Source organism: Alligator sinensis, unplaced genomic scaffold (genome assembly GCF_000455745.1).
Source record: "Alligator sinensis unplaced genomic scaffold, ASM45574v1 scaffold228_1, whole genome shotgun sequence".
Lineage (NCBI taxonomy): Eukaryota > Metazoa > Chordata > Crocodylia > Alligatoridae > Alligator > Alligator sinensis.
Window position 1 is genome coordinate 1,977,408 of NW_005842044.1, and position 15,982 is coordinate 1,993,389.

General features: G+C 56.6%; 1 protein-coding gene across 2 annotated transcripts in view; it reads right to left on the reverse strand.

Moving 5' to 3' along the window:
- Positions 1-14,819, reverse strand: part of KIAA0513 (KIAA0513 ortholog) — a 35,241-nt gene extending 20,422 nt beyond the window's left edge. Inside the window, exons 1-2 of one of the 2 annotated variants that reach the window (XM_025203107.1) lie at positions 8,752-14,819; positions 1,887-2,404 (exon numbers count right to left, since the gene is read on the reverse strand). In XM_025203107.1, coding sequence (XP_025058892.1) covers positions 1,887-2,233 — 347 coding nt within the window. In that variant the 5' untranslated portion in view covers positions 2,234-2,404; positions 8,752-14,819. Of the gene's footprint in view, positions 1-1,886; positions 2,405-8,751 lie in introns of those variants that run through there. The other variant, XM_025203108.1, reaches the window with a different exon arrangement.
- Between the last annotated feature and the right edge of the window lie 1,163 nt (positions 14,820-15,982).

Below are 15,982 nucleotides of genomic sequence, written 5' to 3' on the forward strand. Positions count from 1 at the left end.
TTCCGATGCTCAGCCCCCTGGCTGCGCTCTGTCCCACTGCTGATGAGGAAGGAAGGAGCCACTCATTTCCAAAGCAGTAACGACAAAATTGCCCTCAGCAAAACAAGCGGCTCTGGCTCCGGCTCCCGGTCCTGCCTGGTTTGCTCAGCCGCCTTTGCTGCATTCGACTGCAGCGGCGCGGAGAGCAAAAGGCCCCGGGGGTAGCAGCACGGGTCCAGGCGGGCGCATGTTGGGGCAGGGCTGGGGGCACTGAGCAAGGCAGGGAGGCCAGGTCACGGCACCTCTCTCCCTCCCCACAACACACACGTGCATCTGCATACACCAAGCAGTCATGCGGGGTGATGCGCTCTGGCAGCTGGGCCCGAGCCGGGAAGGCAGCACCAGGCGCAGGAGCTCAGGAGGGGACGTGCTGGTCTGTGCATCGCAGCTGGAGGAAGAGGCAAGGAAGGGATGGCGGGGGGGGGGCGCTGCGTGTCTGAAGAGCGCCGGCGTAGGCACGGCCCCGGCAGCCACCCGAGCGAGAGACCCCGGGGGCCCTGGCCTCCACCCGTTCAGCTTGCACCATGCATCGTGCAGGAGAGTGGGCACGGGGCAGGAGAGCGGGCACAAGCTTCGCCCACTGCTGTCTCAGCTGCCACGAGGCCCGGAGCCCTGCGGAGGCTGCAGGAGGATAGACCCATGCCAAAAAGCCAGGGGCTTTATTACTCCCGCTCTGCTCCCAGCATGCACCTCTGCACAGGACACTGCGCACCACTGCTTGACCCACCTCCAACACCCAACCCAGCATGCACCTCTGCATAGCACGACTAAGTCCATCCACAGCTATCCCACCATGCACTGCTCCATGGGGGCAACCCCACCATGCCCTAGCCCCTGCCCCATCCCAGCATGCCCCTCTGCCCAGGACACTGCACACCATTGCCTGCCCCACCTCCAACCCCCATCCCAGCATGCACCTCTGCCCAGGACACTGCACACCATTGCCTGCCCCACCTCCAACCCCCATCCCAGCATGCACCTCTGCCCAGGACACTGCACACCATTGCCTGCCCCACCTCCAACCCCCATCCCAGCATGCACCTCTGCCCAGGACACTGCACACCATTGCCTGCCCCACCTCCAACCCCCATCCCAGCATGCACCTCTGCCCAGGACACTGCACACCATTGCCTGCCCCACCTCCAACCCCCATCCCAGCATGCACCTCTGCCCAGGACACTGCACACCATTGCCTGCCCCACCTCCAACCCCCATCCCAGCATGCACCTCTGCCCAGGACACTGCACACCATTGCCTGCCCCACCTCCAACCCCCATCCCAGCATGCACCTCTGCCCAGGACACTGCACACCATTGCCTGCCCCACCTCCAACCCCCATCCCAGCATGCACCTCTGCCCAGGACACTGCACACCATTGCCTGCCCCACCTCCAACCCCCATCCCAGCATGCACCTCTGCCCAGGACACTGCACACCATTGCCTGCCCCACCTCCAACCCCCATCCCAGCATGCACCTCTGCCCAGGACACTGCACACCATTGCCTGCCCCACCTCCAACCCCCATCCCAGCATGCACCTCTGCCCAGGACACTGCACACCATTGCCTGCCCCACCTCCAACCCCCATCCCAGCATGCACCTCTGCCCAGGACACTGCACACCATTGCCTGCCCCACCTCCAACCCCCATCCCAGCATGCACCTCTGCCCAGGACACTGCACACCATTGCCTGCCCCACCTCCAACACCCATCCCAGCATGCACCTCTGCATAGCACGACTAAGTCCATCCACAGCTATCCCACCATGCACTGCTCCATGGGGGCAACCCCACCATGCCCTAGCCCCTGCCCCATCCCAGCATGCCCCTTGCCCCGTGCCGCACTCACCCGCCGGTGAAGATCTTCTCCACGTACTGCCTCATGAACTCCCGGCGCTGCGCCAGCGCCTCGTCCTTGGCCGACTCGGTGCTCTGGTTGGAGGAGAAGGACTCGTTGGAGGAGGAGCGGCGGTAGCTGTTCCAGCTGGGGTGGCTGGGCGAGTCCCCCATGTCGTTCTCGCTGTCGGCCGACTCCGTGGCATCGCTCTCCTCGCCGGCGCCCGCCAGGTCCCCGGGGTCTTCCAGCAGCCCGGGGCCGCTGGGAGGGGGCACAGGAGGAGATGTGGCAGGGACATCGGCGGGCGTTTCGCAGTCAAAGTCAATGAGGTTCCCCACCGGCACGTCGGTGGCCTCCATGGCTCGGCAAGAGGGAGCAGAGAGCAGAGACCGTGGTGGAGGCAGCGGCGCGGCAGTGGTTTCCGTCTCACCCCTCACTGAGCGCCCGAGGCCGCAGGTGGCTCAGCGGCGGGGCGCATCGGAGAAGCCGGCGGGGGTCTCCACGGGGCTCCGCGCTGCAGGATGAGGCATCTGAAAGAGGCAAGACACAAGCATCGCTGAAGCCGGCGACCCCATGAGCTGCCAAACAGCCCCGACTATCCCCTCGCCCCCCAGGCACCCACTCTAACGAGGGCAACGACAACTAGCAGGACCAGCGCCATCTCTGCCGTGCTCCTTCGTTCCAGCTGGAGACACAAACAAGCCAATCCAGCAGCGCGGCTTCTTCCCCTGGATTGCCCATTTCCCCGTTACTTGAATTAGCGCAGGCTCCAGCGGCTCCCAACGTCCTCCCAACCGCGCTGCTCGCTGGAAGCGGGGAGACGCGGGGGCTGCCCCAGCCAGTCGAATCCAGAAGGGAGAGGGTTTGAGCCCCACACTTGAACGCGGCGTCCCCCAGCCCGGCAGACCGAACTGAGGAGAGACGCGAGTCGGCGGCCAGCTCTGGGAGCTGAAGCAGCGCTTGTGTCATGTCTGCGGTGTCTCGTCTCAATGCATCTCGAAGAAGGCTGCAAACGGTCTGCTGGGGACCCCCCACCACAGATATGCAGCCACTTCTGGGGTGGAACGGAGCTGCGGTTTTAACAGCCCGCAGCATCAGCGTGCAAAAGGGTTAGGTTAGGAACAACAGGAAAGGGCCGAATGCGGTTGAGGGGCTGAGGACTGAGACCATAACCATGTGCTGTACAAATACCCAGGGAAACAGTCCTTGCCCCGCACAGCTTACAGCCTACCCAGGCTGGGAGGGGGAAGCGGGGCACAGAGAGGGGAAGAGAATTGCCCATGGCCACCCAGCAGGTCAGTGGCAGGGATCCAACCCAGGTTGCCCGAGGTCTAGCCCCATCTGCAAAGCAACGCAAGAGGTTAACCCCAGTTGCTGCTTCATTAGCCGCTGTCTGGACGTAGACAGGATGAAGAGAAGCGGCCCCCCCAGCACCTGCACCGACTGCGCAGGAGCTGCAGGCTACAGTCTCTAATGCAGCACGGGGTTGCCTGGGCACAGTGGACCTGTGGTTTTCCCCCTGCAGCAAATGCCCTGCCCCTCCCTGCAAACACCACGCCAAGCCGTCCTACGGCAGAGACGGATGAGAGCGGGGCCAGTCCTGGGAGGTGCTTGGCACCAGTAGTTCCCACGGACATGGTGGGAAGACAGGAGAGCCCAGCACCAATCGGGATCAGACCTCTTGGAGAGGCTGGGAAGCAAGTTGCTGGGAGCTGCTGAGTGAAGCAAGCCCTGCCTGGCTGCGGGGCCAGGACGAAGGCCGGCACGGGCAGCCCGACCTCTGCAAGGAGTCGCCAACATCCCAGCACGTAGCACGGATCCACGGTGCTCAGAGAAAGAGCTGGAGACACCGCTCCAGATGCTGCTTGCTACGGGGCCGTGTCAGAATCCGTGGCATTTCCAACACGTGGCAACGGTCTCATTCAGCTAGTTCCCTCCAGGCAGGTTTTCAGCCCCCGCACATGCAGGCTGGGCTGGGCCCCCCCAAACATCCCGCAGGCACTGCTGCCACACTCACTTCCCCCAGAAACACAGACAACCCCATGAAACCAAAGTGCGGGGAGGCTGAGTGACATGCCCAAGACCATGGAGTCAAGCAGTGTCAGAGCGGAAGTCAAGCCACGCTGGTTCTGAGTCCAGCCTTTGGTTTCTGCCAGCTCCTTCCTCCCACGTACCGATCAAAGCCCCATCCGAGTTGGGAGGGGAAGCCGAACGGGCCCGAGCAGAGCTGTGCCCAGCGGCGCCCTGAGAAAGAGGCCACCTTGCAGAGAAACCGCCCTGACTCAGCGCGTGCTGCTCCATCTCTGAAGGAAGCAAGGGGCAGCAGCAAATGCATCCTGACAAGCGAGCGGAGGATGAACCGGCATGCTACGGAGGCCGGCCCAGAGACAGACATCTGAGCGTGACACTGCTTGCACGACCCACGGAGAAGCGTGCTGCCAAGGCAGCTGGCACAGATGTGCCCTTGGCTCTGACCAGCTTGATAAACGAGGGAGGGAGAACAAGGCCCCAGAGACAGCATGCAGGGAGCGCCGGTGGCTGCACCACAGCCCGCATCTCCCCATCCTACTCCCTTAGCTTCCCCTTAGCTGCAGCCAGCTGTTTTTTGCTCCAGGGAGCTGCATCCTAGCTGCCAGCACACTCCAGTTGCAGTCTTATTATAATTATAAATTAACCAGCGAGATGAAGGGTGCCTGCTACCGATGTTAACAGTTAACCCCACGGCCCCCCTGGGTCAGCTCGGATGCTCGCAAGCTGCGATCCCGCACGGCAACGTCATGAGACACGCCGGTTGTGAGACTTGACCTTGGGCCTCTGGATCCAAAGGCAAAGGCTGCTAATGCCAGACCCCACGCAGCGGGCTCCCTCAGCAAACCAGCTGTAGCAGACTCACAATCTAGCCCCCCAAAGGGAATGGGCTGGGGTACCCTGCGTTAGCAGGGGTGCCGACAGCGTGAGGATAAACCAGCAGCACTGTCTGAACCCGCCCGCCGCCTGAGCTCGCCCTGCGCAACATCTGGGTGAAGGGAGCTTCTAGCCCCGCCAGCTCCAGTTCTCCAGCCCAGATGTTCAGCAGCTGCACCCAAGCATACGGCTGGCTGCAGTCATCGATAATAAGCACCTCTGCACGGCCGTGGTGGAAGAGGGCTTGTCACACTGAAGCCACCGGCATGCCCCCCCATGCCAAACCGACCCACCCAGCACCGCTCACCACCTCCCCTGCAGACAGCGCCCGCAGTGTTCTTCCCACGGTGCCGACAGCGCTGGTCTGAGCCCACAACACACCACGAATGCCAGTGATTTAACAGCTGCCTGGCCATAAAAGCCATTTGTTTGCTGCAAGAAAAAAATCCAATGCCACATGTGACCGGGGTTAGCTTCCGAGACACGTTACCTGCAGACAGGAGGACCCGAATGAGACACCAGCTCCCCCGGCTGTCTGGCAATCAGGTCCCGTTACCCAAGCAGGTGGGTCTTTACTGCTCACATTTGTTGGAAACCCGATTTCCGAAGAAGCCGGGCCTAGATTTTCAGCAGCAACTTGCAATTTTGGCTGCCTGACTTCCGCTGGCTTCCAGGGGCCTGACTCTGGCTATAGGAGCTCACTGTGCCATAGCGTCCAGCCTGCTTGCAGAGTTGCACCTCCGGCATTAAACGCTGCTGCTTGCTTCTGAATTCTTGGGCTCCGGTGCCTAAATCAAAGACTGTCCTGATACCGTAGCCTTGTCCCATTCGACCTTGCAGGGAGGGCATATGGCCAAGCTTGCAAGCTCTCCAGCACTTCTACAGCCAGCCTGAGCGCCCGCAGGAAAAATTGGCAGCTAAAGCATGAAAGAAAAACAATATCTTCTGCCATATGAGAAATCGGGGAGAGGGGGGCAGACCAACATCTCCAACTGCCCTAGGAATAGCCTGCTTTTAATCAGCTGCTCAGTGAGAAAATCCCTCTTCAAGGCAAACGGGTCGCTCTGCAATAATTCCCACGGTCCGGTGGGGAAGGGGGCAAACTGGCCTGGAGTTCAAGGTGCCTGCTAAAAGTGGCTACGGCGTGACAGGTGTCCCCTTCTACGTGATCAAGGGGCAGGTGGAACGATCCCAGCTCTGCCAGCACAAGCTACAGAAGACTTGTCTCAAGCAACTCTCAAATCAGTGGGTCTTTGGCACACATCTGGCTCCAGAAACACCACGCCAAACCCACAGCTGCATTGGGACGGCTTGTGCATCAAATGAGACCTTGGAGAAAGCATCTCCGCTTTGCTTCTTTGCCGGGAGCAGGTTAGGTGACCTTCAGACCCAGAGATCGCACCTTTCCAGGGGCTTGGGGGCAGGGTTTATTTTAGAGGTAAAAGAGGAAAAGCACAGCTCTCAGCCCAGACTCGAGGCAGCCCCGCTGCTGAAATTACAGAAGTGAATGGACGCCCTTTTCTGAAACGTTACTAAGGCAACGTGCCAGATCATTGTTCCCTTCAAGGTAAAGTGGAAAACTCAGAGGGAGGGGCGGAAAAAGGGGAACTTAAAATGCCAACCCTATATTAACACGCAACCCTGTTAGACTTCAATCCTACAAGCGTGTCTGCTGGCTGCCGCTTGCTTTACGCAGGCCAAAAGCACCGGCCACAGATCAGCACTCTCCCAGCAAGAGCACAAACCTAAGATGAAGCATGAAATCCCATTAATATAACGTATATTCGGCTGGAGGAAATGAGGAATTTGGAAAGCGGAGCCTGGACGGGAGCCAGCTCTCCAGCAGCATCGCTAACATATGCATCCGGAGTAACCGCGGTCAGCTGCAGATTGGGACAAGGAGATCTTTAAAGGTGGGGGGGAAATCAAAAGAAATCAAAGCTTTTTAGTTCAACCCTTAATGGAGCCGAATCTGAGAGATCAATGTAAATCTCTCCCCTGGTAAGCCAAGCTGGGCGTTCGGCCACTCAAGGAAAGTCAATAATTCACTAATTAAATTTAACGTGCAGGGAAACCTCCACAAGAGACCAGCAACCTCAGGCTGCTTAATGAAGCAAAGCTTCCAGCTGAGATGGAGCAAAGTTTCACTCGGCGGCTACTGAACTCCTTCGAAGTGCCTCTTACCAGGACAGCTGCCTGCGAAGAAGGGGGTCTGGGGGAAATCTTGCAGAGCTAGCCAAGGAAGGCTGCAGCTGCTCCTCGAGGTTTGCTTAGAAGCCATCCATCCCCTGCAGAACGAGCCCCATTCATCAGCATCTCCTGGACCGTGACAGCTGCCCTAAACGATGCCTTCTCCAATCATCTGAGCACAATTATGCTTGGGCAGCTTGATCGATAGGCTCTTGCACGCGGGAGCCCTCGGTGATCCTGTTGGAGCAGGATCAGCAAGGCCCGTGACAGCTGCAAGCACCGGGGATCCGGGTTGGGGATGCCGAGCTTCAAAGACAGCGAGTGCGATGCTCTGTCCGCTCCTCTGAGAGAGAGGGAAGTTCAGAAACACCACCGCCAGCCGCCTGCCCCAGCCCCAGGCCTCTCACCTGTCCAGGATGTGCACCGCATCCCTTCGATGCCCTCCGTCACCGCCCCATCCAGGACCAGCCCATCTGGATCTCACCGCACCGTCATGGGCAAGCGTCCCGTCGCTGGACCCAAGCTCCTGTCCAGGATGCAGACCTAGAAACCCCAGCTGTTCCCCCTGCAGTCACATCACGCCTGCCCTCCACTGCTCTGGTGCACACGCGCGAACCAGTGCATGGGAAGTAGGGTGTAGTGAGACAAGCGGTACCTCGTGGCGGGGAAGAAGCCAGCACAGGCGCCGACCCAGGGATCTTGAAGGAGAATCCCTTACCGCAGCCAAGCCCGTGGAGGAAGGCGGGAGCCGAGCTGTGCTCGCGCATGCATGAACAGCGAGCAGACAGGGAGCAGCGGGGGGGACGCAGGCTGTGTTTGAGAGCGGGCTCGCGAGCCGCCCACAAAGATTTCCAAGCCGCTGCTCGATAAAGCATCCTTAAGCCACAAAAGGAGCTTTATTTGCTTCCAGCTGGTCTGCACTCGAGCCAAAGGGATGCGCTGAAAGCAGCTCTCCGCAGCGGGCCCCTCGTCACACAATGCGCCCGTTTTTTGAAGGACTTGGCCAACGGCAATTAAACCTGCCGGGCCCGTGTAAAGCCGGAGAGGGTATCATTTCCAGAGAGAGCAAAGCAGAGGTGCAGAGGAGCGGGGTGGGGGCTGGTGGGCAGCTGTGGGGAGCCTGGAAAACCAGCTGCATGGACACACAGAAGCCAAGTCCCCGCTGTCAGGGCCCTACCCCCTCCCAAGGTTTGGGAGGCCGCTCATTCGGATGGACAAAAGGTCCGGGACCCGCATGTGGCCTTTGAAACCACATGGAATAATTAAGTGTTTTTCAGAGAGGAAATGCCTCCTGCGCCAGCTCCCTGCCCTGCGGGCACTTGCTGCAACGTGCCAGGAAAGGGGCAGGCTCGTGCCTCTGACCCAGCAGGCCTCACTGAACTGCACATGTGGCTCGGGTCAGATCCTGGCTCTTAGCCCACGTCTACACCCGGGCAGGCCAACCTTGTTTTGGCCGGGCAGGTAAGCCCCTCACCCTCCCCAATCCCCTTCCCCTGCCCCATCCGTTGCTCTGCTTTCTGCTCCTTGTGTCTACCTCGCATGCACTAGAACTGGAAACGGACTTGTGCACGCACACGCACGTGCATGCGCACACACACCCATTGAGATCTCTGCATGTAGCAGCAACTAGAAACCCACCCCAAAACAGCAGCATCACCTCCTTTCCAAGCCTGGCGCATTCAAGCCAGGGGCGTGGGCTCAGAGGTGCCTGCAGAGATGCTCTTCGGGTCCCCAGGGATGAGAGATGCAGGGTGCCCAGCCTGCCCCTCTGGTGTTTCCTCACCTCTCTTTCCAGCTCTTCCCTTCCCAGGCAGCCGCAGGTCCTGGGTGACTCAAGCCAACCCCTCAAATTTGCTAAGCATGGGAGCTGCTGATTCCCCCACGTCAATCAGGGGTGCATGCAGCACCGGGACAGAGGGATGAGGGAAGGTGCAGGACCTTTGGTGGATGCTGAAGCCCCGTTCCTTGCTGAATACGTGCAGCTCCAGTACCAACCTCTGCTCCCCCAAATGTGCCTCTCATTGCCCGGGAGGACTGCAGCCAGGGAGGACGCCTGCATCCGGCGATAAGGCTGCAGGAGGTGGGCTCTGCTCTGCACAAACTGGACCCCGATGCAGCTCACGTCTCACAGGCCAGGCTGCTCCCGAATGGCAGAAGCTTCCTTCCTGAAAACAGCTCAGAGGGCACCAAGGGCGACTCATTCACATCCCATTTCCCTCCCTCAGCCACAAAACTTGTGGCTGCCTCCCGTAAAGAGCAATGCATGTCAAACCCCTGGGGTCAGAGGAGACGGTGCGGCTGCTAGAAGCTAATCCAGGCTGGAGAGAGGCGATATGAAACCCACTGGAGAAAAACAGGTTTCAAGCCAACCTTCGAGTCAGGCAGGGAGAGGAGACAGCATTTGTGAACCACCACCGAGGCAGAGCCAGGCAAAGAAAGCGCATAGCCCGTTCACACCATAAAGGACTATTAGAGCATTTATAGAGCATTTAACGTGGTCTCCTGTGTAACGCAAGCAACAGAAATACCCCGAACAGAGTCCAACGCCTGGCGCTGGCTGCAGCAGATCTCCTGCACCCAGACGGGGCCGGAGCCATTCATGCCCATCCCAACAAGACTAACCAATTACTCTGCTAAAGCGAGGACATTGCGAGCAGAGTTGACCAAACACGTTTTCCCCGCCAAGGCGAGAGCCAGCCGAAAGGACGCCTGCCAGCTCCTTAGTGATGATGAAACCTCCGAAGGGCAGGTGCCGGAGCTGACTGCATCCATTTATCCATTTGATAAATGGCAGGACAGGAAATTGCATCTCCCAACGAAGAGGAGCTGCTGCCATCTGTGGATTTCCTAATCAAGTGTGACATGACATGCAGGCCAGCTCCGGCAGAGGCGGCTCGATAATAAGATTTCAGAAGTTGCTGACCCAGAGGATCCCAGGATGGCAGAGAGCAGGGCAGGGGCGTCCCGAGCCCCAAACCTCCTAGTGCTCTGTGGCTTTTCTGAGGATAAAGCGGTGCTAACTGATAATGTGCATTATGTTGCTGTGGGTACCAGGAGAGGCAGGTCCGTAGACGTCTACAGGAACCCAGTCCTTGATTTCCAGGCACGGCGGTTCTACCTGCAACTTGCAGAAGAGATTCGGGTCGAACACTACAGCTGAGTGACGTGGTTCATGGGCACGTGCGCCCCAGCGGAGAAGAGGGAACATCTGGGGCTAATGAAAGGGGAGGTTGGCACTCCAAGGTGGACTGCCCACCCATGGCTAGGGGTGGGAAGGAGCTGAAGGAGGCCGTGAGGCTGGCAGAGGGTGAGATGCGACTAGATGCAAGACGCCGGCTGGCAGAGCTGTGCAGAGCACTGCGATGCAGCAGGCAGAGGCATTGGGCAGGTTCAGAGAGCAGTGGAGCCTGCTCCATGCCGGATGGGCAGGAGGAGGATGACAAGGAGGGCTTTCCAGGCTCCTGATCCCATGCTGCTTGCACTTCCCTATCCCCCGTACATGGGAGCATCGAGGTTTGACTTCAACGCTCCCGCCTGGCTGAACCGGAGGACGAGACACGCCAGCACCAGAGCTCGCTTAGTCCAGGCCTCTGCTTTTGGCTGCATTAAACCGTGCCTGGCAGACGGTGTCTCCTCCCCTGGTCTGGAGACCCTCCAGCGGGAGGGTTTCCACCACCTGCCACCGAACACATCCGGTGCCTAATGCCCTCATATCAGACCTCAGCTGTCCTGGTCCTGTCCTCCGGCAGCCCTCAAGCACAGCTGATTGCCTCCCACTTTGCAGCAGCTTTTACATGGTTGAAGACTTCACATATCTCCTCTGGCTTCTCTTCTCCAGACTAAAACAAGCTCACGTCTTTCAATCTTTCCCCACAGATGGTGCTTTCTAGGCCTCGGACCATGCTCGTTGCTCTGTGCTGGTCTCTCTCCCAACAGCTGACATGCTTCTTTCTGAGGCCTTGCTGGTACCGAACGGAGGGGAAAGATGATTTCACCCATCTCCCGTATCACCGCCAGGTTGTGCATCCCGGCATGACACCTGCTTCTCTCCCGGCTTCAACAGCAGCACGATCCCGATGATGACTCTCTTTCTGTCTGTGATCCTCCATCACACCCCGATGCTCAGCCAGTCACTCCCCCTCCCGGGTGTGGGCTCTTGATTATTCTTACCTAAGTGCCGTACTTTGCACTTGTCCTCCTTCAAGCGCAACCCAGTTATTTCAGGCCCTTCCTCCAATACATCGAGATCCTTTTGAATTCTGATCTCTTCCACCTAGCACGACGCATCCCGTAACCTCAGAGAGAGAGAGACTTGCTTCTACTGAATTTCTAGAACAAGCGTTTGCGTGACGGCCAAGAGGAAATGGAGAGGAACAAAAACAACTTCGTGAACAAATCCGCAGGGCAGAGAATGGAAACACAAGACTGAGAGCTTCTCTCTGGGAACCTCCCAGATCAAGAACAAAGTTGACTGATGCAGAAGCCAAAGTAATACCATAGCTAGGAGATGGAGCCGTTTTCCATTCACTCCCTCCTCCACTGGAAGAAAGCAACGCAGGGAAATTTGGATATAAAATGGCAAAACTGAGACTCAAATGACAAGACTGTGGCCCAACAAATCTATAAAGCTAGCGGGAGGTTCAGTCTGTGCAAAGAAAGCAAAAGGCACATAATAAGGGTCACAGAGCTCGCATAGATTGGGTTATAACCATATAGGTTATATATTGGGTTATATAGCATTGGGTTATAACAATATAGATTATACCTTGGGTTATATAGCATTCGGTTTTAACAACATAGATTATATATTGGGTTATGTAGCATTGGGTTATAACAATAGCCGTTATATATTGGATTATATAGCACTGGGTTATAACAATATCAGTTATATATTGGATTATATAGCATTGGGTTACAACAATATCGGTTATATATTGGGTTATATAGCACTGGGTTATAACAATATCAGTTATATATTGGATTATATAGCATTGGGTTACAACAATATCGGTTATATATTGGGTTATATAGCACTGGGTTATAACAATATCAGTTATATATTGGATTATATAGCATTGGGTTACAACAATATCGGTTATATATTGGGTTATATAGCACTGGGTTATAACAATATCAGTTATATATTGGATTATATAGCATTGGGTTACAACAATATCGGTTATATATTGGGTTATATAGCACTGGGTTATAACAATATCAGTTATATATTGGATTATATAGCATTGGGTTACAACAATATCGGTTATATATTGGGTTATATAGCACTGGGTTATAACAATATCAGTTATATATTGGATTATATAGCATTGGGTTACAACAATATCGGTTATATATTGGGTTATATAGCACTGGGTTATAACAATATCAGTTATATATTGGATTATATAGCATTGGGTTACAACAATATCGGTTATATATTGGGTTATATAGCACTGGGTTATAACAATTTGGCCTGATCTCCATGAGACAGAGTGCACGTCACAAGGAAGGTGCACTTTAGCTCAGCTACAGATAACTGTGCTTAGCATCCATGGTTCAACTGTTGCTGAGAGAGGAAACGGAGGTCACCGAGACCACAGACATCCTATAACACATAAGAAAACCAAAGGAAACCCTGCATAATAAGTGGCAGCCAATCAAGAGGAAAAAGCAGATCCAACCCTGCTACCAAGGGTTTCCCTTTAAGGAAGTGAAACAATTCCCCGCCCGACCCTTCGCCTCCTTTGCGCAAGAAAACGCGAGCAAACTGATGCTCGGGGAGCTTTGCAAGCAGCGCAGCGAATGCTAAGAGCAGGCCCCGGCCCCTTTTAGTGGCCAGCTTCATGGCTTAGCCAAAGCTGCGAGGCGATTCCCAAAACCCTGTGCCCATTTTGCAGGTCCAGCCAGGCTGTCCTCTGCCCTGTCCCCATAGCAGAGGTGTTGCTGGCCTCTCCCCCTCCTGGGGGTCTCAACAGCAAATGGACAAAGGCTCAGAGGACCGAAACCAGGTTCCTACGTAGCATCCTCCTGTTTGACCGGGGACAAGACGTGACTTGCCCAAGCAGAAGCAGCTGGGAAGATAACCCCGGGGGCCATCTCACACCCAAACTGTCAGCTTCAAGCTCAGCCTCTATTCCTGTGTTAGACACGTGGCTACCACCTCTGACACCTTCAACGCCGCTCACTTCTTCCTCCACGAAGGGGGTTTGACTGTACAGAACTTGGCCATTTTCCCCATGCTCCGTTCCTCCCAGAAGCAGGACCCCCGGGTTCGTTCCCAAATCTACCTATACCCTGCTCTGCAACTTTGAGTGTTTAAGTCTCGTGCCTCGCTTTAACCTGCTGTAAAATGGGTTTCGTGGCCCCGATGCTCAAAAGCAGAGAGCCCGAGGCAGGCACCTGCACGAGGGCTGGCACACACCAACCCGACTCCCTCCCTGTGTGGCAGGGCTGGCGTGAAGAGGCAAGGGAGCACTTCTACGGCAAGATCCCCAGACACAGGCACCATGATTCACTGCCTCGTAGGGAACAGGCTCAACAAGCATCAGCTCGTGGCGCTGCAGCAACCTAGGGAAGGGCCCAGCCTTGCTGCAGAGCTGGCAGAGAGAAGGGACCACGAGAGCGAACAGCATTGCATCCTGCTCCCATGATGCCAGCCCCCCTTTCCTCCCCAGCCCAGCTGCACTCAGATAGCAGCCCCCTGCCATCCCTTAGCCCTGCCATGATGAGCTTGACTAAACCCTATGATGAAGTGGAGGCCGTGGGTGTAATTTCCATAATTATGACATCCGAACCCACACTTACATCTGTGCCCTGCATGGAGACAAAGCGCCAGCCCCGCACGCCTGGAGCCTATTAAAAGCTGCAATTAAAATGAAGCCACCTCTCGCTGCTACTTCTCTCCCCGCTCTTAAAGAGTCATGACAGCAGCTGGCATCGGTGCCCGCCAAACACCACCCACCGGAGCTGCCCGGATCCCTCCCACCCGGTACAGTGGGACAAGCCCAGAGCAAAGCCAGGGCCCTAGCACTGCCCGGTGCTTCTGGTTCGACAAGTGAATGCCCAGCATGGCTGGCTCTGGGTCTAAGGGCACGGCTGACATCGGGATGGCAAGGCCCCCATCCAGATAGTCAAGGAAATAAGCCCTGCCTATTCAATCCAGCTGCACCCTGCAAATCCAGGGGGTTGGTGACGGCCTGGAGACCCCCAAACTGCTGCAGGCTGGAGTGCAGTGCAGGGCAGCACATGCAGGGGTGATGTACCCAGAGCATGCGGGGGTATTTTATGAGCAGCGAGACTGAGAAAAGGGAAGAATCACCCTGGCAGAGGGAGAAGCAGCTGGGGCTGAAATAATGACCTACAGGAAGCTGGGGTGGGGAGGGGGTGAACAGAGGGATGCAGAGACCCTGTCCCCGCGACGAGACAGACAGCTCCTTCCCAGCTGGCGTGTGCAGATGACCTGCCAGGACATGCCACCGCCCAGCTACCCCTGGCCTGGCAGTGCTGGCCAGCGCAGGGTTAAGGGGCCCCGTCGGCAGCACATCAGCAGGACTCTGCACCCCATCACTCCCCCTCCCCTTCCTGCAGCATGCCTTCATTAGGAGCAATTACCCCAGCGGGAGGAGGAAAAAGCCAAGTGAGCTTTAGAGGGACACCAGGGCCAAGGACCCCATGCCCCTGTGGGACAGCCCCATCTCTTTCCGTGTGCCCATCTCCTCCTAACAACCCTTTACGAGGATTTAAGCAGGAAGCTTCAAACATGCTAAAATTTCCTTGCCGCTACAGCCAGGATGCTAAAAACACGGGGGTTGATTTCCTTCGGCTGCAGCCGGCTTCCCCTGCCCCAGCCCCTGGCTGCAAGCTGTGGGATGCAGATGATACGCACGGGCACTTACGGTCTTCAAACACGCTTCTTCCCTGCAATTTAAAATAAAATCAATCACGAGGTTTTCCTCCCAGGAAACTGGGAGGCTGCTGTTAACCTGAAGAATATGCTTTTAAATCACCGTATGCTAAAAAAGCTGCATGCAGCACTCATGTACAGCCAAGCAGCCTGCATTTTTCCAACCAGTTATACGCACCAGCACGGGCACTATTGCACTCGTCCCATCAGCGCCGCGGGGTCTGCAAGGGTTGCACTATCAATCAGCTGATGTCTCACGTGCCCGGAAGGCACCAGAAATGCAGCTTCCTGCTGGGATGCCTAGGAAGGCACTTGTCAAGTAGATTTTCTTTTTCCAGGCAAGGGCTTTGCTTTTTAAAAGATGCCTAATTTGCTCTGAAAAACAACGCTGATTCTTTCTTTCTTTCTTTTTTTTAAAGGAAGTTTTATCAGGCCACCCTGCACATTGCAAAGGGAAAGCAATTGCTTTAGACCAAGGTTAGACTCCAGGCAGCAGCTTCCTAGCTGACTGATACTTGAAAAGCTAAACTAAACACAATTTAAACAGATTTGCTCTTCCAGAGCACCCGGTAGGAGTCCTTCTGCATTGCACTGCCGTTCTCCCTTTGAGTCCACCCAGCCACACGTGTTTCTCTGCACCCAAGGATGATCTTGGATTAAGAGGCATAGCCCATGGGCTGTTTCTCTTTGCATGGTGGGAGCCCAGGCCCAGCCATTCTCAGAGCTGTGACCATTTACACAAGAGCAGTTTTCAACGAGCTCTTGAACACGCCAGAGCTTTCAGGAGCGAACGACTCAATCAGAGCAGCGGCCTCCGAAACGGAGATCCCAGACATGGGACCCCACAGCGACGACCAGCCACCAGCACCGCTGCTGGGGCTGGGCATGAGAGGTCAAGGGCAGATGAAAGCAGGTGGCTGGCCAGGACACCCACGTCCCCCCACCCAGCCAGGGAGGTGGGATAGAGAGAGACGCTGGCAAGGGTGGGCCAACGCTGCTTGCTGGCAGCGCCTCCCAGTGCACCCAGGAGACGTGGGCACGGGCTTGGGAAAAGGTCCCTGTGTCTGCTCCGTGCATCCGAGGAGAGAGAAAGAGAGAGAGAGTGTGGTGT